The 22,718-nt window shown below is 51.4% G+C and overlaps 6 protein-coding genes across 6 annotated transcripts; 2 read left to right on the top strand and 4 right to left on the bottom strand.

Moving 5' to 3' along the window:
• Nucleotides 1-1,036: 1,036 nt before the first annotated feature.
• BO83DRAFT_205809 (uncharacterized protein) lies at nucleotides 1,037-1,705 on the bottom strand. The gene has a single exon (XM_025526676.1). The coding sequence runs from the start codon at nucleotides 1,225-1,227 to the stop codon at nucleotides 1,048-1,050; it is 180 nt and encodes a 59-aa protein (XP_025391372.1). The 5' UTR covers nucleotides 1,228-1,705; the 3' UTR covers nucleotides 1,037-1,047.
• BO83DRAFT_205790 (uncharacterized protein) lies at nucleotides 1,321-5,379 on the bottom strand. The gene is made up of 4 exons (XM_025526675.1): nucleotides 4,511-5,379; nucleotides 2,576-4,462; nucleotides 1,753-2,486; nucleotides 1,321-1,701 (listed from the first exon to the last, which is right to left on the bottom strand). Exons 1-4 carry the CDS (start codon nucleotides 5,298-5,300, stop codon nucleotides 1,414-1,416), a joined length of 3,699 nt encoding a protein of 1,232 aa, XP_025391371.1. The 5' UTR covers nucleotides 5,301-5,379; the 3' UTR covers nucleotides 1,321-1,413.
• An 8,818-nt stretch (nucleotides 5,380-14,197) lies between these two features.
• On the top strand, nucleotides 14,198-15,481 carry BO83DRAFT_376145 (pre-mRNA-splicing factor ISY1). Its single transcript, XM_025530639.1, has 2 exons — nucleotides 14,198-14,280; nucleotides 14,470-15,481. Exons 1-2 carry the CDS (start codon nucleotides 14,278-14,280, stop codon nucleotides 15,223-15,225), a joined length of 759 nt encoding a protein of 252 aa, XP_025391370.1. The 5' UTR covers nucleotides 14,198-14,277; the 3' UTR covers nucleotides 15,226-15,481.
• BO83DRAFT_376143 (putative GTPase MTG1) lies at nucleotides 15,462-16,705 on the bottom strand. The gene is made up of 2 exons (XM_025530638.1): nucleotides 16,331-16,705; nucleotides 15,462-16,256 (listed from the first exon to the last, which is right to left on the bottom strand). Exons 1-2 carry the CDS (start codon nucleotides 16,595-16,597, stop codon nucleotides 15,513-15,515), a joined length of 1,011 nt encoding a protein of 336 aa, XP_025391369.1. The 5' UTR covers nucleotides 16,598-16,705; the 3' UTR covers nucleotides 15,462-15,512.
• Nucleotides 16,706-17,255: 550 nt separating this feature from the next.
• BO83DRAFT_435238 (HCO3 transporter family protein) lies at nucleotides 17,256-19,599 on the top strand. The gene is made up of 4 exons (XM_025535872.1): nucleotides 17,256-17,749; nucleotides 17,804-17,897; nucleotides 17,950-18,881; nucleotides 18,939-19,599. Exons 1-4 carry the CDS (start codon nucleotides 17,292-17,294, stop codon nucleotides 19,525-19,527), a joined length of 2,073 nt encoding a protein of 690 aa, XP_025391368.1. The 5' UTR covers nucleotides 17,256-17,291; the 3' UTR covers nucleotides 19,528-19,599.
• A 58-nt stretch (nucleotides 19,600-19,657) lies between these two features.
• On the bottom strand, nucleotides 19,658-22,646 carry BO83DRAFT_332738 (phosphatidylinositol 3-kinase VPS34). Its single transcript, XM_025528306.1, has 2 exons — nucleotides 22,504-22,646; nucleotides 19,658-22,434 (listed from the first exon to the last, which is right to left on the bottom strand). The coding sequence occupies exons 1-2, from the start codon at nucleotides 22,560-22,562 to the stop codon at nucleotides 19,788-19,790; spliced, it is 2,706 nt and encodes a 901-aa protein (XP_025391367.1). The 5' UTR covers nucleotides 22,563-22,646; the 3' UTR covers nucleotides 19,658-19,787.
• Nucleotides 22,647-22,718: the final 72 nt, after the last annotated feature.

Genomic DNA, 22,718 nt, shown 5'->3' with positions numbered 1-22,718 from the left:
GGGGGAGGGGGGGGGTAATCTAGGGGATGAACGGGTGCGGAGAAATTCGGGGCGCAAGCTGCTCCTAGGTCCGACTGGCTTAACAAGCTACACCACTATCCTCCTATCTATTAACTATCCATCTATCTAGCTAGTAGTGTAGTATGCTAGCTGTTGTGGGTTAGTAGGGAGTAGTTTCTAGGTCTGCGCCTTGGGGTGGGTGTGCTTTTGCCCCGGTTTAGACGCTAGACGCCCGGTCCAGTGCCATACCAATTGTCCGACACTAAGAGGTTCTAGGTGTTTTGGTCTGTATTCTTAGTCGCGGCTCTGTCAACGGGGCATCGTGCGCAGTTAAAGTGCGCGGTTTTTCTCCTTTTTTTTTTTGCGACATTTACTTGTCTAGCTTCCTGCTTGTCGTTGAAGATTCTAAGAAAATCACGCAAGTGAGGCTTGGTAGAAGATAATTATGATTTGCTATCGCTATGTACTCCCTATGCCCTGACGCCCTGCTGTACAGTCCCATTCCATCCAATGGGCTCATAACCATTTTAAGGAATCTCATCCCATACCTTGAAGACCAGGCTAGAGGAAAAGGGAAAATCGAAACTGTCACAGACTCGATTCTCTCCGCCTTGCTGGCCAGGCCAGATGTCGTAGTGTGGGTAAATCGCTTACGCCCACTTCCTAAGGGGGTAGAAATATGTGATCCTCCAACTCCAGGCTCGCTTTTGTACGCCAAGTAGTAATAGATAATGAAGATAACGGGAAAATGCCCACTTGTGTCGTTTCAGAAAGAGATACCAGATCTCATGTATCAGAAAGGAAGAGTGTGGGCCACGCTAAGAAAGGCAATGAGGTTCAGGGAGGGGAAAGGAAGCCTCCGGGTCAGGAAGGAGGGCTGGCGCGATGTAGAAGGGATCGCTGCCATTGCTGGTACTGAGCTAGAAGCAGCCGCTGCTAGTTGGACTGGTCGTCTGCACTCCGGTGCTCGACGCCGGCAGCTCACCTTGTCAAAGAGTAAGAAGTGGCTCTCTCCAAGAGCGTAAAGTAGTCAAGTTCTTCAAGTTGTTACAACGGAAGTACCCGCGAAGGGTCTTGGAGAAAGCGTCTACGGTATGCGGCTATTTCCGTGGCCACTGTGTTAAAATCTTTCACCTTGTCGCGTCGCATGTCGTTGATGATTTGTTTCAGCCCAGCAATGTATTCATCCTTCTCTTCGGGTGTCTTGCCTTCTCGAAGAGATCCCATCTGGACGAGGATCTTGTCATCTGTGGCAGTTAACAAGCCTGGCTGTCAGCATCCGCACAGCGAAGGGAAGAACAAATGGGTAAAAGACATAAGATGAGACGCTTAACGAAAAAGGGAATGGAAGCGCGCGACTGGAAGGAGGCACGACAGATAAAAGGAAAGGTCAAGGGAGACAATGGCCAAAGGTCATATGGGAAAATGTTGCAAATAATGGTTCAGATCTGTCGACGCACCGCTCAGAGTCATATCACGAAAGTGTTGGAATTCACACGACCGGTCATTGCATACTCCCCCTGAAGATTCAAATGGACAGAGATATCTCATAGGGTCGATGTTGTGGCTATATGTTAGAGAACGATAGCCGCCCGAAACATTTTCAGTGAAATTTGGGTGGTAGCGGTAAGCCTTGAAATTCTTCAGCGGACTAACGTAAGGTGAGAATTTTGATTCAGACTGCTCTGGTACCCGTGGATTCTAGATATCCTGTCAGCATCACACCTTAGGCGGAATTGAGGTGCACCGCACATCCAGAATGCCAACCTGAGCATAAGCACTTGGTTGTTGGGTATCCCATTCCTGAACCTTTCTCGTTAGTGGCTCGTCAGCCTGTCTCGTCTCATCTGCGGTGGAGACCTCAAGGGAGTCAACAGGTTCGGGAGATGCAGGGCTGAAAGGTGGGGAATAGCTGGAATCAGCGGGGCTAGCTGTCTCTTCTGGCTCAGGAGGCTCGTACGCATCTGAGACGGAAGATTCACGGGAGGCTTGGCCTTGGTCCTCGATGACTTGTTCATCGGCAACCTGCTCAGAATGTAGCTCCGCCTGTGGCTCCGCATCTAGGGTTCGCGGGCGCTCGGGAAGATCATGATGAATGCCTGCCTCTGCCTCAATTGGCTCCGGTTGTCCATCTTCAGCGGGTCCGCCTGACTCCAACGGGGTGTTCATCTCTGGAGCGGGTGTATGAGCTGGAAGCTCCTCTTCGTCAAGAGACTCATCACTAGAGCTGTCGCTAGACTCATCCATTGCCGAACCCGTGGAATCAGAACTGGATACCTCTCCGGAAGACTCGCTAACGTCATCCATCACCTTGTCATCAGGTACAATGCTAGACCCGTTGCCGGAATCAGGTTCATGAACTTCTTCAGATACAACGGATTGATGGGACGGCTCCTCATCTTCGGGTTCTTTGTTGACGGGCGAAGCAGCGTGCGTGGGATCAGAAATTGCATGCTCAATCTCGGAACATTGTTGTTGGTCTGTGGCTAAAAGCATAGACAAAGCATATCAGTCGGATACTGTCAAACGAAACACCAAGGCAAAAAATATTGGCGAGTATTCTTGATGGCCATACCTTCAAGCTGGGGCATATCTTCCTTCGCTTCCTTGTTTTCCTTATCTTCCTTTTCCTGTGCGCAGCGTATCGCAGCCTCCACATCATCGAAGGTGAGCCCATTAAGCTCCACGTTGAGGTTGTTCAACTCATCCAAGAGCTGCTGCCGGCCTTCACGCCCTTTTGTAATTTCGGACACTAGCCTGGCTTCTTCCTCATTGATCTCAGCCAGTTTCGCCTCGGACTTATGTATCTCGGCATCTAGCGCAGGAATACCAACTTCGATTTCCTGTTTGCGCAATAATTTGACCTTGATACTCTCCACTTGGGTCAAATCAATGTTGGCAGGCGACTTATTATCCACCTCAGCTTCCACAGGGAGTTTCGGTGTATCGCTGACGTCGGTAGGTGAGAGTTTGTCCGTAGGAGGTGAAGGTTCCGGCACGTCTGATGGGCGAGGTGATTGTGTACGGCTGGCTGCCAGCTTTGCTTTCTTCCGCTCTTCTAGTTCGGCAATTCGCTTGTGCATGGCTTTGATCTCCAGGTCTTTTCTTCGAAGATGCTCCTGATGCTCCTGATCATTGTTCCTCAGGCTCTGTGGGGTAGCTGAGGCAGAAAACCCCTGACTAGAGGCAGTTGCCGGCCGTTGAGGAAGAATATCGACGGTTGGTGTGTAAGTACGAAGCAAGCCCTCCACATCTTGCATGTCCTTGCCGGCTGGCAGGTCCACATCCATGTTGTCGTGCTCATCATCGCCGTAGAACTCGTCATCATCGCTAATATCAATGACGAGCCTCTGAGCCTCAGGATAGGCATAATTGCCACCATTATTGAAGGTCTTTTTCGGGATCGGAACAGGTTCGTCAAAATCAGATGCTCGAGGTCGTTTGCGCTGATTAACACGGGTTTGTGACACCGCATCAGTAGCACCCTGAGCAGCGGAAACATTTGTCTGTACATTTTCCGGCTCTTGCTCCGTCATGAAGAGCCCAGGTATACGGGCCGAAGCATTGGGCTCAGGATCAGGAGGGCGTTCTGGCAATGGATGTTGGATTGGCATCGGGGTCGAAGTCGACAACGACTCGGTACCGGAGTTAATCAATGGTTGGGATTTCTCGGGAGGCACCAAATTCGACTGCGATTTTTGACCGTTCCTCATTAAGCCCTGCTTCTTGAGCAGTTCAATCCGCTGCCGGGCCAATTCAGTCTGAGCCTTGTTCTTTTCCTTGACACGAGTCTCCTTTTCTTTTATGGAGTCCTGAGAGGATATTGCCGCATTCCTGTCAGCGTTCGGCAGAACCGAATCTTCGGACGCACTAGATTCCTTGGTCGCCTGCACTTGAACTTGTCCAGGCGCCCCGGAACCCTTTGCAGCCTTTGCAGCAAGCATACGAGCAATAACCTCCTTCCGCTCCATTGGTTTCGTGGTATCCGGTGGCAATTCGGTAGATTTGGATTGCGATGCCGAACTTTGATCCGCATCTGACTTGAGAACTGAGTGGCTCCCTTGCTCTGGTTCCCCGGACTGGCTAGTCGACGAACGGTCGGATTCCAAGGAGGTTGCACTGGATGGAGGTGTTGAGACGCCCTGTACCGGAGTGGCAATCTTTATTCCAACTTCTTCATAGAGTTGACGAAGGATAACCGGGTTAATTCCTTCCCCGACAAACTCGGCATATCGAATGTTGTGAGGCGCCAAGCTCAGAAGTGCCCCCTGTGCCTGGACGCGAAGTTGTGCCAATGACCTACCGCTGCCGGGTAATGAGTGCGGGTCAGTTGAAGCTGCGCTGCTCACTCCTTTATCGAGGTCCGCTTCATATTGCGGGATTGACGAAGTTGGCACTTCTGGTTCTGGTGCGGTATCCGAAACCGGTGGCTCAGTAGAGATGGGAGGAGCAGGATTATAGGCTGCAGGAAGTTAGTAACCGGACCGCGCATAATGCGGGAATAACATACGTGACCCACTGCTTCTGGACGATAGGCGAGTTTCTGGTGAAGCCCCGCCTCTATCCATCTCCGAATATCCTGGCGCTGAGCCTACAGTGGCCATCGCCAACAAGTGAGAGTTATGTGAATCATGGCTACCAGTGCCATTTGGCTTCACTGTCCGATCGCTTTCCATGAAATCGTTGTTACCGTCCATAGCTCGAGCCATCTGAGTATCGTAGCTTTGTCCTGACCCCTGTCCCGGGTTCAAATCCTGTGGCCTAGGCTGCGTCGACGAAGATTCTTCACGATCTGTGAGCTCGCCTTCCTCTCGGTCTGGGTCTGACTCCGAGTTGGCAGCAGCGGCAGGCTGAGGACCCGGCGGAGTAGGGATGGAATTATTCATCTGGTAGTCGCTAGTTGCATGACGAACCGATTCATAGCCGTGAACCGGGGGTACAGGAATCGAGGGGTATCGTAACGGTGGCATCTGTAGTGGTGGAAAGGGAGGGTGAGGGAACTGAGTGGAAGGAAAAGGCGGCATGAAAGTGAATGGAGGCGGCGGTACTAAGGGACCAGCGGCGCTCGGGACCCCTAATCCCGGTAGACGTGTGTTTGTGTTGTAGGTGTCGGTATTATAATCAAACGGACGGGTAGCACCATCCTGCGCGTGTTGAGGGACGGGCGAAGGATTTTGGCCAAAGCCTAGGTTAGGAGGAAACAAGGATGGCATGGCGGTCGAGGAAGACGGATCTGATGGAGGCCACTGAGGTGTATAATTTGGTCCCACAAATGACGGTGTCGGTGGATAATTAGACATGGTTGGGGAAGAGCGACCGCGTGCGCGCTTGCAAGGTGAGTATAATGTCTGCGTCCAGTAAGCAAAAAACGCTAGCTCGTCACATCTAAAGCGAGTGCTTAGGCATCCCACATCGTTTCAAGCTAAAATGAGCAGGAATCAAGTCAAAAGTCATAAGACTAGAACGGAATGGATAGAATCAGTAAGCACAACACTCTGCTATACATGAGGTCGGGCGCGTTGGTGATAATATGTGGATGAGGCAGCTCTGCACCTGCCGAGCAGATATCAACGGAGAGCAAAGATGCGAACGCGACGTGAGGATGGTGAGATGAGCTGGAAATCTGGAGGGACGGAGCACAAGAACGTGAAGCGACAAGCAAAACGGGGAAACGACCGACCAACCCGGAAAAGATCGAGTTTCGTGCCGCGGGTCTCCACGTGACGGGTGCACGACCGATCCGGCCTAGCGCATGATCGGCGCCCGCAGCCTGAGGAACGGCGGATGTAAACAAACAGCGGAACCCGAAGGGGCCCCAGAGGGAGCAGGTGGTCAGTGGGTGACTGTCATTCTGCACCTCCCGCTGCTTGGTATGCTGCAGCTTCATTTAATATACACCTGCCCAACCTTTTCTTATCTTCTTCTTCCCTTGTCTTTGAATCTTTACTCTTTCCCTGGCCACTTCAGCTGGCCTGGATGCTTCGTTGCAACATCTTCCAAGGGCTCATTGCTTGAGTCTCCATTACTCTCATAGATATTTGTTATGATTACGACCTTCCCACTGAATAATGATCCATTGACCTTAACGAAGATATGCTTCCATCACAGTTAAATGGCTCCCCTAAGCGGGCCAACCCTTTCAGCCGCGCATCGCCGTCACCGACTCCCTCCCCGACTCAGCAGACAAAAGGTATTCGCCCCAAGTCGGCCGTTGTTACATCCACCAGTAAATTCGAAGAGGCCCGGGGTCATTTTCGAAACTCTGCTTCCATCTCACAGTCACCAGCTCCGTTGGTGGCACGGACAACTCATCGTCTGAGATCGAGCTCAATAAGGAATGATGTTTCGTCCGGAACCTTTGCGCCCGAATTCATCAAGTCGGAGGAGCTACGCAGGGGTGCTGATCAGATCCGGGGACAAGAGGGCGACAATGACTTCTCCGGCAACAAGTATGTCTGGCTGCGCGATCCCGAGAAAGCATTCGTGCGTGGGCTAGTTCTCGAAGAGCAAGAAGGTGGCCGGATGCTGGTCCAGACCGACAATGGAGAGGTATAATCACCCAATGGTACCGAAGACTGAGCTAGAGGAACTTACGGATAAACACAGCAAAGGGAGGTCGACGCTGACCAGGTCGACAAAGTGAACCCGGCAAAGTTTGATAAAGCAGATGATATGGCTGAACTCACACATCTGAATGAAGCCTCGGTGGTTCACAATCTGCACACGCGATATCAAGCCGATCTCATTTACGTGAGTTATACTGATATGCTGACGAAATGATAGTTTTCAGAGCTGATTCTTGTCGCACACAGACTTACTCGGGACTCTTCCTCGTTACTGTGAACCCATATTGCCCGTTGCCAATCTACACAAACGAGTATGTGAAGATGTACAAGGGCCGTAACAGAGAAGAAAGCCGTCCCCACATCTTTGCTATGGCTGATGAGGCCTTCCGAAACCTGGTCGAAGAAGGAGAGAATCAGAGCATTCTCGTGACGTAAGTCTACTGAAACGCTGGCCACAAACCCAAGACACTAATTCAACTGTGAAGAGGAGAGTCAGGTGCAGGTAAAACCGAGAACACCAAGAAGGTTATACAATACCTTGCAGCTGTTGCGACAACCGATACCCCATACGCTCGATCTGGAACGAAGCAGTTGTCCGCCCTATCGCAACAAATCCTGAGAGCAAACCCCATTCTGGAGGCGTTTGGAAATGCCCAGACCGTCAGGAACAACAACTCTTCTCGCTTTGGCAAGTTCATCCGTATCGAGTTTACCCGGGCCGGCCAAATATCGGGTGCTTCGATCGATTGGTATCTACTGGAGAAGTCTCGTGTTGTGAAACCCAATTCCCATGAGAGAAACTACCATATCTTCTACCAGTTATTACGGGGAGCAGACCGGAAGCTTAGGGAGGCTCTCCTTTTGTCCGATTTGCAGATTGAAGACTTTGCCTACACCCGTGATGGTAACGATACCATTGCCGGGGTCTCTGATGAGGACGAATGGAAAATGTTGATTGAGGCTTTCCACGTCATGGACTTCTCTGAAGAAGACCAGATGTGTATCTTGCGCACTATCGCAGCAGTCCTTCATCTCGGAAATGTCACCATCGTGAAGGAGAGCCTACGAGCGGATCAGGCTGCACTTGGCCCCGACTCCTTGAACAGTGTAGAGAGAGCTTGCCACTTGCTAGGTATAGAACCTGACCTATTCGTCAAGGGACTGTTGCATCCCAAGGTCAAAGCTGGCCGCGAGTGGGTGGAAAAGGTACAAACCCCAGAACAGGTTCGACTAGCGCTAGATGCTCTCGCCAAGGGAATTTATGAACGAGGGTTTAGCAATCTTGTCGACAGGATCAACAACCAGCTGGACCGCAGCACTGTCACTGGCGATGACAGCTTCTTCATTGGAGTCCTCGATATTGCCGGTTTCGAAATTTTCAAGAACAATAGCTTCGAACAGTTGTGCATCAACTACACGAACGAGAAATTGCAACAGTTCTTCAACCACCATATGTTCGTCTTGGAGCAAGAGGAATATGCACGGGAGCAGATCGAGTGGCAATTCATCGACTTCGGAAAGGACTTGCAACCAACAATCGATCTAATCGAGTTGACCAACCCTATTGGTATCTTTTCTTGTCTAGATGAAGACTCCGTTATGCCGAAGGCTACGGACAAATCATTTACTGAAAAGCTGCACTCTCTTTGGGATCGGAAATCACCGAAGTATCGTGCTTCTCGCCTAAGTCAGGGATTCGTTCTGACGCACTACGCTGCTGAGGTAGAGTATGGCACAGAGGGCTGGCTCGAGAAGAACAAGGACCCGCTGAACGATAACATAACGCGACTCCTTGCAAGATCAGGTGAAAAGCATGTGGCGAATCTCTTCTCCGACTGCGGCGACGCCGACGATGACAGCGACTACCCGAAGAGTCGCGTGAAGAAGGGGCTTTTCCGCACCGTTGCGCAAAGACATAAGGAACAACTATCTAGCCTCATGAATCAGCTGAACTCAACGCATCCACACTTTGTGCGCTGTATTATACCAAACCACAAAAAACGCCCGAAGATGTTCAACGCACCCCTGGTCCTAGATCAACTACGTTGCAACGGTGTACTCGAAGGAATACGAATTGCACGCACAGGGTTTCCTAATCGGCTGTCATTTTCGGAATTTCGTCAACGCTATGAAGTTCTCTGCCCTGCCATGCCCAAGGGATACCTCGACGGCCGAAATGCCGCTCATGTTATGTTGCAAAAGCTCGGGCTGGACCCTGCTTGGTATCGAGTCGGTCGTACGAAGGTATTCTTCAGGGCAGGTGTTCTGGCCGAGTTGGAAGAGAAACGAGACCAACTTATTCGCACCATCATGACCAGGTTCCAATCTGTGGCAAGGGGATTTGTCCAGCGACGTATCTCCAACAAACGCTTGTATCGAGCGGAAGCGACCCGGATCATTCAGGACAACTTCAAGACCTACCTGCAATTGAAAGCGAACCCATGGTGGAGATTGTATTCAAGGATGAGACCTCTTCTGGGAGAAACTCGCACTGCCAATGAAGTCAAAAGACGGGACGAGAAGATTAAATCCCTGGAAGCGAAGATGAACCAGGATATAGCTGATCGTCAGAAGTTAGAGGAAGAGAGGCGTCGTACCGAGATTGAGATACAGAAGATTCAACAAACGTTAGAGAGTGAGCGTGCCTTGGCTCTTGATAAGGAGGAAATATTCAAGAGGCTCCAAGTCCGAGAAGTTGAACTTAGTGAGAAGTTGGCCGGTGCTATCGCAGACCAGGAGAACCTCGAAGACCAACTAGACGACCTAATAGCTGCTAAGAAAAGAACGGATGACGAGCTTGAGCTCCGGATAACTCAACTGGAACAAGCAGGAGAGATCATCCAGCGCTTTGAGAACGAAAAGCATGAGATGCAGGCACGTCTGGAGGAACTCGAGAAGAAGCTTGCCGAGGCCGAAAACTCTTCTGTCGAGAAGGAGTCCAGGATTAAGGACCTGGGCCAAGAGATGAAGATGCTGCAGAGTCATCTCAGCTTAAAGGAGCGCAAACTGCAAGATCTAGAGACTAAGCTGTTGAAGACCGATCAAGATCTTGAAGTTAAGCTCTCCCAGACTTCGAGAGACCTAGATCAGTCCAAGAAGCACATCAAAGAGCTCATTGAAGAAAACCGTGTAATAAGACAACAGATCACCGACCTCTCCTCGACATCCACAGGCTACGAAGAGATGCTTAGGCGGAAGGAAAGCGAAATGGCTGTCCTGCGAAATGATGCTAAGAAGCATGAAGAGGAGAAGCGATACCTAGAGTCGGAGAAGATTTCGCTTACCACACGACACGGAAGCATGCAGGAACGCCTGCGAGAACTGCAAGCTGAGGTGGACGCGATGAAGTCAGAGAAGGTTCAGCTTGAGCGAGAGGCGGCCGATGTCAAGAAGCTCCTGGAGGCAAAGATCTCTGAGGATGCCGAGGCTGGCGAAAGCCGAAAGCTTCTCGAGCAGCAAATCCAGGAACTGAAGAATCAACTATTCAAGGCACAAGCAGATCTGAGCCGGGAGCGTCAATCGCGTGACGATGTGCAAATGCTTGCCGAGCATAATCTTGCGGAGCTCAAGGACAAGTACACTTCCTTGAATGAATCGAAGATTATCATCGAAAAGGAGATGTACATCCAGCAGGACACGCTTCGTCGTGCCACTGAAGCCCGCGTTGCTGCTGAGCAGTCACGCAAGGAGCTCCAAACTGAGTTGATTCAGCTGCGGGACCGCTTCACGAAGGTCGAAGACGCGCGTCTAAACGCAGAGGCCGACATTGAACGCAACATCATGAAGCAGGCCAACGAGCGCCTTGAGAGTGTGCGGAAGGATTTGGACGATAAGACACGTCAGCTAGAGGAGGTAGAAGCTGAAAGGTCACGTCTCTCCACCAGAATCCAAGAATTGACCCACGCTATCGCTGAATCAGATAATTTCCGCATCCGCCATGATCAGCACAAGGAACGCCTGGAGAGGGAACTAGTGACGCTCAAGGGTAGACTCACAGCTTCGGAGAACGATAACCGAGCTCTTCTCACAAAGATCCAACAAAAGAATCTCGACATAGCCCGATCGACTTCCAGGGCCAGCGACAACTCGCGCCTACGCATAACTGCTCTTCAGAAAGAGAAGACGAAGCTCGAAGAAGACAACAAGAAGATAAGCCGTCAGCTTGGCGACCTTCAAGTCAGCATCACTTCTCTGGAGAAGCAGAAAGAGAAGCTCTCTTTGAGCCTCGAGGACCTCAACCACGAGGTTGCTAGGGAACACAAGGCCAGTCGGAATGCTGAAAAGGCTGCCTCCACTGCCAACATTCAGTTGGCAGAGGCAAACAGGAACCTCGAGACCGAAAGACAGCTCCGGACCCAGGCACAAGCAAATACGCGCAAGCTTCAAGGTTCTCTGGATACAGCAAACAAGGAGGTCGAGGATCTACACCGGCAATTAATGTTGCTGCACAAGGTAGTGGAGCCCGAGTCTGATGACTCGGAATCCTGGGAGAAGGTTCAGCCTAGCCTGGCTAAGAAGGTTGATCTGGCACAAATGCTGCAGACGACACAGAGTAGATTGCAAGTTACCGAGGAGAAGTATAGTCGAGCTGAGGCCCAACTGGCGGAAATGCGCCGTCGGCATGGGGATGAGATGAAGGAGCTGGATGCACGTTACGCCTCATCTAAACGCGCCTTGCTGGAGGAAATCGACCAAAACCAGGTGGCTAGCCCCCGGACCCCAACCCATCTCAGAAAGAACTCGGATAATGTTCTGGCAAAGAAGTTCGGCACTCCTACAACGCCGAACCGGAGACTTAACTTCAACGAAACGGCCAATGACTCTGCTCGGTCCGACAGGACCGTGGATACGGTTGGCTACCAAAAGCGGATGGATCTGGCGACCGAGATTGAGGAGCTCCAAAACAAGCTTCAAATGAGCGAGATGCAGAACAAGCATCTCCAGAACCAACTTTCTCAAGCGGCACCTGGTCGAGACATGTGGCAGGAAGAAAGCCCTTCTCTGCGACGCATGCAGCTGCTTGAGCGTGAGAACGGACGTCTGCACGAGCAGCTCGATGACTCCTCAAAGAAGGTTTCCGCTCTGGAGAAGAACATCCGGTCAGGCGATCTTTCCCTACGGGACGTCCAAGCCAAGTCGCATGAAGAGCTGTACGACCTGATTAACTCGCAGGAGCAGTCCAGAAGGTCTTTGCTCAAGGTGCATAACGAAGCCATTGCAGAGTTCAGCGACGCCAAAGCTCAATTCGAAAAGCTTAAGAGAGCTAAGGCTACCCTGGAAGTAGAACTCCGTGACACTCGTTCTGAGTTCCAGGAGCTGCAGGTTGCAAGGGACCAGGATGCTGCAAGCCGAGATCAGCTTCTCCAGGAGTTTGCTGACCTTCAGATTCGTCTTGATGCGGAGACATCGAAGTCAGCCGATCTAGCTTCCAGTAGGAGCTTGTACAAGACCCGTGCCGATGAGTATTTCAGCAAATTGGAACAAGCTGAGATTGCAGTTCTGAAGGCTACCAGAGCAGAGCAATTCGCCAAATCTCAGGCCAAGGAGGCCGAGGATACCTGTGCCCAGATAATGTCTGAGCGCAAACAAATGGATGCCCTGGTTGAAGACTTGCAACGCCAGACCCAGTCGCTCGAGGCCAGGATGGAGGATCAAGCAGCTGAGCTCCAAGGCGCTCTCCAGGCCAAACAGCGCCTCCAGAACGAGCTTGAAGACTACAGAAACCAACGTGCCATTGATATTGAAGACAAGGAGACATCAATGGAACAGACCAGGCAGAAGTATCAGCGCGAGTTCACAACACTCAACAACGAGTTGGAGATGGAGCGTGAAAAGGTTCTTAACGTTCGCGGTGAGAACTCACGTCTCCGTGAAGAACTTGAAGACTTGCGCAGCAAGTGGGACAATGAAGTCCTGAACAGCTCTACTTGGGCTAAGGAGAAGGCTCGAATGGACATCATGCTTCAAGACGTGACCACATCTCGCGACGAGGCAGTCAATGCTCATAATGAAGCTCAGAGCAGGGTTGTCTCCCTCCTGTCGCAGGTGAGAACTCTTCGCACCTCCGTCGACGACGTGACCGCGGAGCGTGATATGCTGCTGAAGGAGAAAAAGATGCTGGAAACCCGGTTAGCTGAAGCAGGCGAAAGGTTGGAGGACCTTGCCAAGGGCGAGAGTCCATCGATGCGCAATGCTGCCAGCATGGACCGTGAGTTGTTGGAACTGAAGTCCAAGCTTGCTCAACAGGAAGATGTTTCCGCAGCTGCAGTCGGTAAGATGAGGCGGGCGGAAGCACTGGCGACGGAGATGCAGAAGGAAGTTACCGCTGAGAGAGAAACAAATGCCCAGCTCTTCAAGGACAAGGCGGCTCTCGAGAAGCAGCTGAAGGAGTCTCAACTTCGTTGCGTGGATCTGGAGACCAAGAGCTACTCATCAGGAAGCCAGGACGTCCGGTTCTTACACAAGAGAATCAAGGAAGTAAGTTACCCCATGAAAATGATGAATCAAATGCCCTGCAAATACTAACTACATTGAAAATAGCTGGAGACCCATCTTGAAGACCAGGAAGCCAAGCATAGTTCTGAGCAGCGTTCGTTGCGGAACGTTGACCGCACGGTCAAAGACCTGCAGTCCCAGATTGAGCGCCGTGACAAGATGAACTCCCAGCTGAATGACGACGTTAGCAAAGCCCGCGACAAGATCGAGCGGCTTCTTCGGAACATTGAGGAGCTTCAGCATGCCGACTCAGAGACGCAGCTGCAAGTGCGCCGAGCAGAGCGAGAACTCCGGGAAGAGCGGGAGAAGTCTCTCAGGTTGGAGCGTGAACTAGAGGGATGGCGAGCGCTCCGTGTTGAGAGGGGCAGTGTCCTCGGACGTAGCCACGTCGGCGCTTTCAGTGACGCCGGAAGCAGGAGAGGGAGCAGCGTGTACGGAGCAGGCGATATACCGCAGCGGATGCCTAGCAACACTAAAGGCTTCTTGTAAGACTATGACTGCTCAGCAGGTTGACCCTGCGGAGCACATTGCTCTAACTACACTCAGGCGCTAAACATTCATTTAGGGCCTGAGCGACCAATTACGACTATGACTTGATGGCAGCCCTGCATGGCTACGGAGTGTTGACGGAAGGCGGCGCTTGGATTATGCTTTTGAATGATTTTGATGTGTACTATGCTATATGATCTGTTTTAATGCTTCATGGTGCATGTTGACGATATGCAACGGATAGCCGTGTGCATCCCAGTCTCTGTTATTGTTTTATGTGGTTGTTCACCAATTATACCTCGATTTCATCATTGCTGAAGCGATTCATAAATATACAATAGACACTAGTACCAGAAAACGTGCTATACACAACCCTCCATTCGCAATATTGCCAGCCTTTCGGATAAACTACTATCTGACATGATTATGAAATCAAAATTAACTTCCCATGTAAGCTGTAAGCCACCACAACTCAAAACAACCTTGCACTGCACTATTGGCAGCAAGGGAGACAATAAACTCGGTAGACTGACAGCCAAGAACCACGGGTACCGTAGCCGCGCGGCTGCATCTGTTAGCGCTCGCTTGTCAACGGGCGGACGAACCCACCCGAGCTTGGATCAAGAGAGAGCGCGAGAGCCAGCGTTCCAGTCTCTCATTCTTCACTTCAATCCTCTCAACCACCAAGCTCCATCAGCCACGGGGATCCCCCGCGCCGCTCTTCACAATGGTAAGCCCTCATCACCAACTCAACCCCCTTCAAGTCGCCCCTTCAAATACAGCAACAAACCGTTTCCTCGAATCTTGTTCAACTCGATACCCAAAATTCCTCCTCCTCGCCTTCTCCCTTCGCCCTTCAACCACACATAAACATCAGACTCAACCAGAACCCACCCCCACAAACTAACAAAATGACCAGGCGCGTAACAGCGAAAAAGCCCAATCGATGCTCTTCCGTTTCCGGGCCCAACAAGCCGCGGATCTCGGAATCATCGACATTGGGCGCACGCGCCGCCCGAAAGCCATCACGACCGTTGACTCTATCCCGATGTGCGAGAAATGGCGCGGCCAAGTGCTGAAGGAAATCTCACGCAAAGTTTCTCGGATCCAGGAGCTCAGTCTAAGCGATTACCAGATCCGCGATCTGAACGATGAGATCAACAAGCTTATGAAGGAGAAGTGGACGTGGGAGATGCAGATCCGGAACCTCGGCGGACCGAACTATATGCGAGGTTCTGGACGGGTGTTTGATGATGATGGGAGGGAGATACCGGGTGGTGGGAAGGGGTATCGGTATTTTGGACGAGCGAGAGAGTTGCCGGGTGTGAAGGAGATGTTTGAGGCGGCGGCGAGACGCGGGAGGAGGCCGGCTGAGGAGGAGGATGAAGAAGGTGGAAAGGGGAGAGGAGGTGAGATTGCGACGAAGAAGGTCGATGCTAATTACTTTGGGTATGGGTTGGATGAGGAGGATGGAACGCTTTTGGCGTACGAGAGGCAGAAGGAGAAGGAGGCTGTTGAGAGATTGCGCAGGAAGGATGAGGATGTTGAGGATGGATGGGAGCCGTTGCCTGGTGATGCTGGCGACGGAGTTGAATGGAGGTTGCCTACACTTGATGAGGTTCAGGAGGAGTTGGTTGATCGACGGAGGAGGAGGTTGTTGGATAAGATTTCATGAGCTTGTGCGGTTGTTGGGGCGTTTGTCCTCGTGTTGTTGCGCTATGCGCTGACTCGGGGGATCTCACTTTTTTTCTTGTTTTTCCATTTTTTCGTCTCTATCATGGGCGTTTAGGGTTTACGATGATTTCTCGTCTCATTCTCGTCTCTCTCCTACGTCGTTCTGCGGTTCTAACAAGTCTACTATGCATCTGAGGGGAGGCAAAAGCTCATTGATGATACCAACATGATTCGTTCTTTTGTACAATGGATGGGAGAAATATCTATGTTACATGATTCTTTATTTATTTACAGCTTGGGTTGCTTTCTGCCCAGCTTCTCGGCCTTCAAGGCCTGGGTATAGCTGGTGGGTATCTCTCGCTCTCCGCCTTCTTGCAGACGGCGTTCTTCCTCCTTCAGGTCATCAAGCATAAATCTGCCCAGGTCGCCGGCACGCCACTTTTGGATGAAGTGCAGTGCTGCCAGGTCGATATTTGGGATACCGCCCTTGGCCAGGAGACCAGCATGTCGGGCGAAGTTGTTCAATAGAGGTACGATCTCGTTTGTCGGCTCAGACCATCGCTTATATACCTCGGCGTCATTCAGGTTGATGTGATATAATAGGTAGTCGGCTAGCGTGACCGGGGAGATAACCGAATCCTTCACACAGCCACACAGAGCTAGTTTAAGCATGTTCTCTGCATCCGGCACGTATGGCATGAATACACCGGGGGTGTCCAATACGTAGACATGGGAGCCACCTTCTCTTTCGATGATCTTCACGGGTGTTCCGATCTTCCTTGTGATACCTGGCTGGCCACCGGTCCGCACCGCCTTGGCCTTGCCCACACCCTGATTACGCAGGTGATTGATGAGAGTCGACTTGCCCACATTAGGCATGCCAACAATCATCACCCGGCATCCAACAAGCTTGTCCGGTCCTTCTGCATCGTCCCGCAAGTGTTTTAAGATTGTGCCCACATCTGCCCTAGAAGATGAACTCACGAAGAATGTAGCGCCGTTCTTGTTGAAGGTTCGAATGGTTTTCTCCGCCTAAGCGTGCAAAGATCACATTAGCACTCGCGTGCCTATAGAATATTTCATTCGACTTGGAACATTCCACTCACCAATTTCTGCGCATTCGATCCCGATGCAGCACCCAGATCTCGCTTTGTATAGACGGTCAACCGTCGTGTCTTTCCCAGTGCTTCTTCGAACATAGGGTTGATAGAGGTGACGGGGACCCTGTAATCGCGACACTCGACTACATAATCGATGGAAGAAAGCATGTTCTGCATCTTCTTCAACCCGGCCCTATGGTGACCCAGGAAATAGGACCTCGGGATAGACCCATAGTTGGGGAAAACCTGACGCGGAATGAACTTGGCTGCCATTGTCATCGGTCCATAAAGTTGCTGTGGGTTTTTAGGTGTCTTTAGCGACTTGATCTCCTATCCAGCTGGCATCATCAAGAAGCTGAGCGAAGTTGTTGCCGTTTGGAGGGCATGGCCCAATGATTGGGATTGGAGGCGAGGAAATTCCTCCGCGGGAGAGATTCTGTCTGCTGATAAAGGCGGTGAAGAAGGCGGATTGCTGTTATTGTACCGATGGACTGGGGCCTCTGCCTATCTACATTCCCTATCTACATGCCTCCTAACAACCACCAGTAGAGTGCGGAAAGAAACGCCTGTAGACAAACTTTAGTGATATGAAAACACGCCTCTCTGATGATCACTTTTCGTGAATTAATAATTCTGGAGTTCGTGGGCTATACTACAGATATCACAATGACAGAATCCAAAACTTACTATACAGTGACTTCTACTCAAAGGGTGATTCCATGCTTTGATTCTCTCCATGCTTATATCTCATCATCAACCTCTAAGACTGTGTTGCACTGGTATAGTTTGGTCAAGGCGGTCAAGTAGTCTGCTTTAAGTCGGCTTCACACGTGTGGTTCGGAGAGTGCCTCTTATCGGGATATGATACGTCATGAGGGCCAAGGCGGGCATCGCTGGTTCCCCGCCAGACCAACTTTCAACCCCTCCAGATCACCATTGCGAGGCTTTTCTTTACCATGACTGAACAATGCCCTTGATATCTGCCTTCCGACCACCCTCCACGCGAAGCTCCTCTCTTCGGCGTAGACCCCGTAGGCAGAGGAGGTCCCCGAGACGTGGCGATGTCCAACACAATCAGGAAGTTGATCGGGACGATGACGAAGAAGATGAAGATGCACATTCCATCATAACGCCATCCAAGCATACGCCCAGGGCCATCCGGGTGCTACGGGGTTCTGTGTCGTCAGGGGGGCCGTTGCGGCCTTTTCGTTTGATAAAGCAGGACATTCTGAACTTGCGCCGCAGATACGTGTCCGACTGGACTGTCTTCAATCAATTGATCTTTGCCAGTGCGGTCTATGTCTTCTTTACGAACCTCCTGCCGGGTATCACCTTTGCCAGTGATCTATATGTTCTTACTGGGCAGAATTGGGGGACTATTGAGGTTGTGTTTAGTACAGGCCTATGCGGCATCATCTTCTCACTGTAGGGCTTGTCCACATCGAGGTTCCAGCAACTTAGACTGACAATATTACTCAGATTTTCAATCCAACCGCTAACTATCCTTGGTGTTACTGGACCTTTCTCAGTCCTTGCTGAGAACATCTATTCGTTATGCGAGGATGTCTTCGAGGTAAGATCCTGAAAAGAAGGTTGTTCCAGTAATGACTTACAAGTGATCCCAGATACCGTTTTTGCCATTCATGGCCTGGTCTCTGATCCATTCTGCCTGGCTCCACTACGTCCTGGCTATAGTCAACGCTCATGATTGGACGATGCGCTACGTTACCACTTTTGCAACCGAGATATTCTCGCTTCTCAACAGCATTATCTACTTCCATAAAGCTATACAAGAGCTTGAAAGAGCACACGAAAGCCTATCCTTTGCAGCGTTCCTCTACGCCATCATAGGAGCTGTTGGAACGATGCTGCTTGCGATATTCCTATCCACGGCTGAAAGCTGGCGCCCCCTGTTCCATCGATACATTCGAATGGGGTTAACCGAGTACGCTGCTGCGATTTCCATCATCATCTTCATCGGGCTTCCCCATGTTGGAGAACTTGCCCATCTGGACAAGATGACACTTCCTGTCAGCACCTCATTCAAACCTACATCTCCCAGTCGGGATAGGTTCCTCGTCGAGTTCTGGCATCTCCCTGTATCCTGGGTGTTCGCCGCCATCCTTCCCGGAATAATCATCACCGTGCTCTTTTTCTTCGATCACGAAGTCAGCTCAATTATCTGCACCATTGATCGCTACGGCACCAGGAAACCAGGAGGCTTCGCTTGGGACATCGTCCTCCTGGGCACCACAACAGCACTATGCGGCATTCTAGGAATTCCCCCTGCCAACGGACTTCTCCCCCAAGCCCCTCTCCACTCCGAATCCCTGATGCACACAGAAAAGGAGCAGCGCACAATCACAGTCGACGGAGAAGAAAAGCTCGAAACATACGAAGTGAAGCGCGTCTACGAACAGCGCTGGTCAGCATTCCTCCACTCAGCCGTCATCCTCCTCTTCGTCAGCCCGCCCTTCATGAAAGTGCTCGGATTGACCCCAACGAGCGTCCTAGCAGGGCTATTCATGTTCATGGGCGAGCAGAGCCTATCAGTCAAGTAAGCAGTTCACTATCCATACCACACTATAAGAATCAACCCCACTAACAACACCAGCCCAATCCTCTACCGAACCTTCTACCTCCTCACACCACCCTCCGAGCTCCCTCCCCTCCCACCATCTCTTGCCCCACAACAACAACAACCAACCACTTCCGAAGAAGAGCCACCAACACCGTCCTACATCCCTATTCACCTCTATACCATCCTCCAAATCATCATAACCGTAGCCATCTTCATCCTCACCCTCACCCGTGGCGCCCCCGCATTCCCCGTGCTCATCGTCCTGCTAGTCCCCTTCCGTCTTCTTGTCATGAAGCGCTGGTGGCCCCGCGAGGTCCTGAGGTTCGTAGACGCATGGGCATGTAAAGAGGGGACACCGGAGGATGACGAAGACGCCGAGGCGAAATTGCGCAGTGAACATGGACAGACCGGAGGGGCTTTTGCTTCGCATGATCAGTCTGGTTCTGATACTGCCGTGACTGAGGATATGCGGATAAGCCAGGGAGTTGACTTGGGGGGAGGTGATCTCGGAGATAGACGTGGGAATGATGGGACTGGGAATGAGTGGGTTGAGTTGGGGGTTTGTGGTCGTAATGATGATGAGGAGGCTGGAGGTCCGTCACGACATCATGGGGAGAAGTGAATATTACACTATGGTTTAGAGGGTGGTTACGATGAGATGGTTAGTGGATATAAAAGTACAGATACAATGAGGGACGGAAAATGTCTATAGATCTATCAATATATTAAGTTATCATTATCATAGACAAGGCCACCGCTTCAAAGGCAGGGTATCAATCAATTCATCAGTGAACCATTCATTCGGTGGTATGCGCCATAAAACTCCTTCCCCTTTGACGAAACAGCAGAATGAGCTAGGAATCCGCTAAAAATGCCAGCCACCTAAGCCCTCCACCCCTGCACAAACTCATGCAACCGATCAATCACAACCCCAAAGATAGCATTAACACTATCGCTAATAAGCTGCTCGAAATGTCGAATAGCCTCTTCCTCCGACATTTCCAGATGGAACCTCTCCTTGACCTTCAAGACAGCCTTATCGGGCTCGACCCGGATATCAGGAATATTCGCATCGACCATCAGACTGAACAGGTTAAGGATGAGGTTCGCCGATTTGCGCAGCGTGGTATACGCCGTGAAGCAATACTGCTTGAACTGGAGATACAAGGGGGAGGTAGTTCCGCCCATGCCCTCGACCATCTCCTTGCAGAGTTTCATCATGGGTGCGAACGGCTTGGGGTCTCGGCCGAGGATGAAGCCGAAGTCGGCGTGGAAGAAGTGGCCGTCGGGGGCGAGGAGGAGGTTCTCGAGGTGGCGGTCGCCGACGCCGAGGAGGTAGGTGATTACGCAGTAGCCGGCGCAAGATTTGATATAGGTGTCCATTGTTTCTTTGCGAACGCCGAGGGGTTCACTGTCGTCTGGGTTGTTGGCTTTGAGATAGGCGAGAACGGATTTGTATTTGGCGGAGATGGCGGACAGGGAGGCCGAGGGAATGAATTGGACGGCGCCGGCGGTGGAGTTGGTGGCTAGGATACGGTAGGGGGTGAGTTTGAGGTCGAGGTTCTCCTTTTGGAGGAGTCGGTCCATTAGGATGATGATTTGGATGACGAGTTGGTCTTGGCGGAGGTCGTCGCCAATCTTGAAGAGGATGGGGAATTTTCGTCCGTCGGAGGTCTTAAACATGACTTGGAGAGGGGAAAGGGAGGATTTGAAGACGTTTGCTTCGTCCGGGTAGCACCCGGTGACCTGGATCTCCGGGTCCAGGGGCAGTGGTAGTGGAGGGTCGATGTGTAGCATGTCGTTCTTCGGGTCCTTGAGGCACTGCTTAAGTCGTTCGATCTTGAGGACTCGGTTCTCGCGCGAGAACCGGACGTCTTTGGCGATCTTTGTGAGTATAGTGACCAGTTCCCCTTGGCGCAGGAGGGTCTTGCGATGCTCCGGGTGGACTTTCTCGAGCTCTGCCATGAAGTAGTATTCCACGCGTGCGAAGAGTCTACGTTGTGCTGACAATGTTCCTGGCCCTGCATCATCGCATTCAACCATAAGGTACCAATGTAGGTAGTTGCCCAATTTGAAATTGTTCGCAGCGCGGGCTATAAGGAAGTTGGCCAAAGACGAATCGTGGGCGGCGTCATCAACATCACCGTGAGAGTGTTCTTCATATTTCAGAGCCTGTACAAGTTGTAGCAGGTAAAGAAGTAGCTCTTCATCGTCCGCCTTGCGTAGTCTTTCAACTGCATATGAACGAACTGCAGGATTATCGAAAGTCGGTCCAAGCAACTCAAGAGCATCGTCTACATCGATTTCGGTCCATTTGGGCAGTATCTCGACGGCTTGATGCGCTTCACCAACGTCTCTCCAGTTGACCGACTTGACAAATTTAGTGAGCGCTCTCTTCTCACGGGTTAGGTAGTATCGGAATCGCCAAATAAGGTCTTTCTCCTCAGCGGTGAGATCCTGCGTGGGCTCGTATGACAGTATTACGTTGAGTTCATCACGAATCTTGGGATTTGGTTTCAAATCACGATCCATGATGCCCGTCCGATGGCTACGGATCAGTCTCCGATGCTTGTCTTCACATGGATTACCGGTTTGACCAACTTCAGGGTCGTATATTCTGATGACTCCGCCACCATCCGCGCCCTCTATTCCCGGACCAAAGCGAACTTCCGGTATGGGTTTTAAGGCGGGATTTGCATTTGCAGGCGCACCTTGGGAGTAGGACGACATTGGAGGGGCTGGATACTCATGATCGGACCAGACGATGGGGTGATCAAAGCGCGGAAACTCAACGTAGAGGATGAAATTTTCATCGTCCACTTCGTCATCATCTGAGTCGTCCTCATCCCCGCCATGCTCCGAGCGCTTCTGTTTCGTAGCTTTCAGACGTAAGGCTCGTTTCCTTGCAGCCTCCTCGGCATTGAGTTTGAGCCTTTCCAGCTGGCGAAAGACTAGTTGGTCCATCCAGTCAATGCGTGGTATTTCCCCCATCTCATGCTTCTTGATCAAAACTTCAATGCGTTCTAGCTCCATCTCCTCTTCCGATGGGCCTAGCGGATCTGGGGCGTTGTTCTTCCGACGTTTCGGAGGCGGTGTCGACGGCGTTGTCGTTGAGGAGAAGCCGTCCGCAGCTCGGTGACGATATATCTTGCATTTCTGCCTCCCCATCTTCAGTTTTCCTTCTCCGTCAAATAACGGTATAGTCGTTCCGCCAAAAGGCACATAGTGTCCGAGCGCTCCTTCGCCGCCAAACGGGGACAGATCCCAAACGGTAATGGCCAGTTGACTTTTGAGGGGTGCATCCTTTATTGAGATCGGCAGCTGCAGCCATTCATTCCAGGCTCGAGCGGACTTGAAGGCCTTATATGAGGTCTGCAAAGGCACTCCCAAGGCTTTGGAATCTGACCATAGTTGGATGGTCACGAAGAGGTCGGAGACGGGATTCTGCGCGGAACCGATGTGGCGCAATTCTGGATGCTTCAAAAGGAGGGAAAAGGGCGCTTGTTTCTGCTTCCCTTCCAATGAGCCACTACATCCATCCAAAGTTAGCCAACTTGCTCGATTGTTGTTGGATCAAGGGAAACCAAGGCACACATACATCTTCACATGAATCGGAAAATCCACCTGAGTGGACACAGTAAAGGTAAAGGCCTCCATAGTTAGCTCAGGGCCATTTGTGTCCACCGTATATGTAACCACACACCCTTCATTGCAAGTATGAAATGAGGACTAGGGACTGGGTTGCCGGGGAAGTGAGCGGCGGGTGACATTGGACGGGGAGCTCCAGCCGGAGACCCAAGGGAGCCGCAGCGG

This window comes from Aspergillus eucalypticola (genome assembly GCF_003184535.1).
Source record: "Aspergillus eucalypticola CBS 122712 chromosome Unknown BO83scaffold_5, whole genome shotgun sequence".
NCBI classification, from domain to species: Eukaryota; Fungi; Ascomycota; class Eurotiomycetes; order Eurotiales; family Aspergillaceae; genus Aspergillus; species Aspergillus eucalypticola.
This window is presented reverse-complemented; position numbering and strand designations above follow the sequence as displayed.

Coding starts and splice junctions, on each gene's coding strand:
- BO83DRAFT_205809 (XM_025526676.1), bottom strand. CDS start 1,227: ATGGGATCTCTTCGAGAAGGCAAGACACCCGAAGAGAAGGATGAATAC.
- BO83DRAFT_205790 (XM_025526675.1), bottom strand. CDS start 5,300: ATGTCTAATTATCCACCGACACCGTCATTTGTGGGACCAAATTATACA. Junction 4,463..4,510: donor GTCCAGAAGCAGTGGGTCAC/GTATGTTATTCC, acceptor AACTTCCTGCAG/CCTATAATCCTGCTCCTCCC. Junction 1,702..1,752: donor CTCAGGTTGGCATTCTGGAT/GTGCGGTGCACC, acceptor CAGGATATCTAG/AATCCACGGGTACCAGAGCA.
- BO83DRAFT_376143 (XM_025530638.1), bottom strand. CDS start 16,597: ATGGCAGCCAAGTTCATTCCGCGTCAGGTTTTCCCCAACTATGGGTCT. Junction 16,257..16,330: donor GATCGAATGCGCAGAAATTG/GTGAGTGGAATG, acceptor TTGCACGCTTAG/GCGGAGAAAACCATTCGAAC.
- BO83DRAFT_435238 (XM_025535872.1), top strand. CDS start 17,292: ATGCCCTTGATATCTGCCTTCCGACCACCCTCCACGCGAAGCTCCTCT. Junction 17,898..17,949: donor TATGCGAGGATGTCTTCGAG/GTAAGATCCTGA, acceptor AAGTGATCCCAG/ATACCGTTTTTGCCATTCAT. Junction 18,882..18,938: donor GAGCAGAGCCTATCAGTCAA/GTAAGCAGTTCA, acceptor TAACAACACCAG/CCCAATCCTCTACCGAACCT.
- BO83DRAFT_332738 (XM_025528306.1), bottom strand. CDS start 22,562: ATGGAGGCCTTTACCTTTACTGTGTCCACTCAGGTGGATTTTCCGATT. Junction 22,435..22,503: donor TTTCCGATTCATGTGAAGAT/GTATGTGTGCCT, acceptor GGATGGATGTAG/TGGCTCATTGGAAGGGAAGC.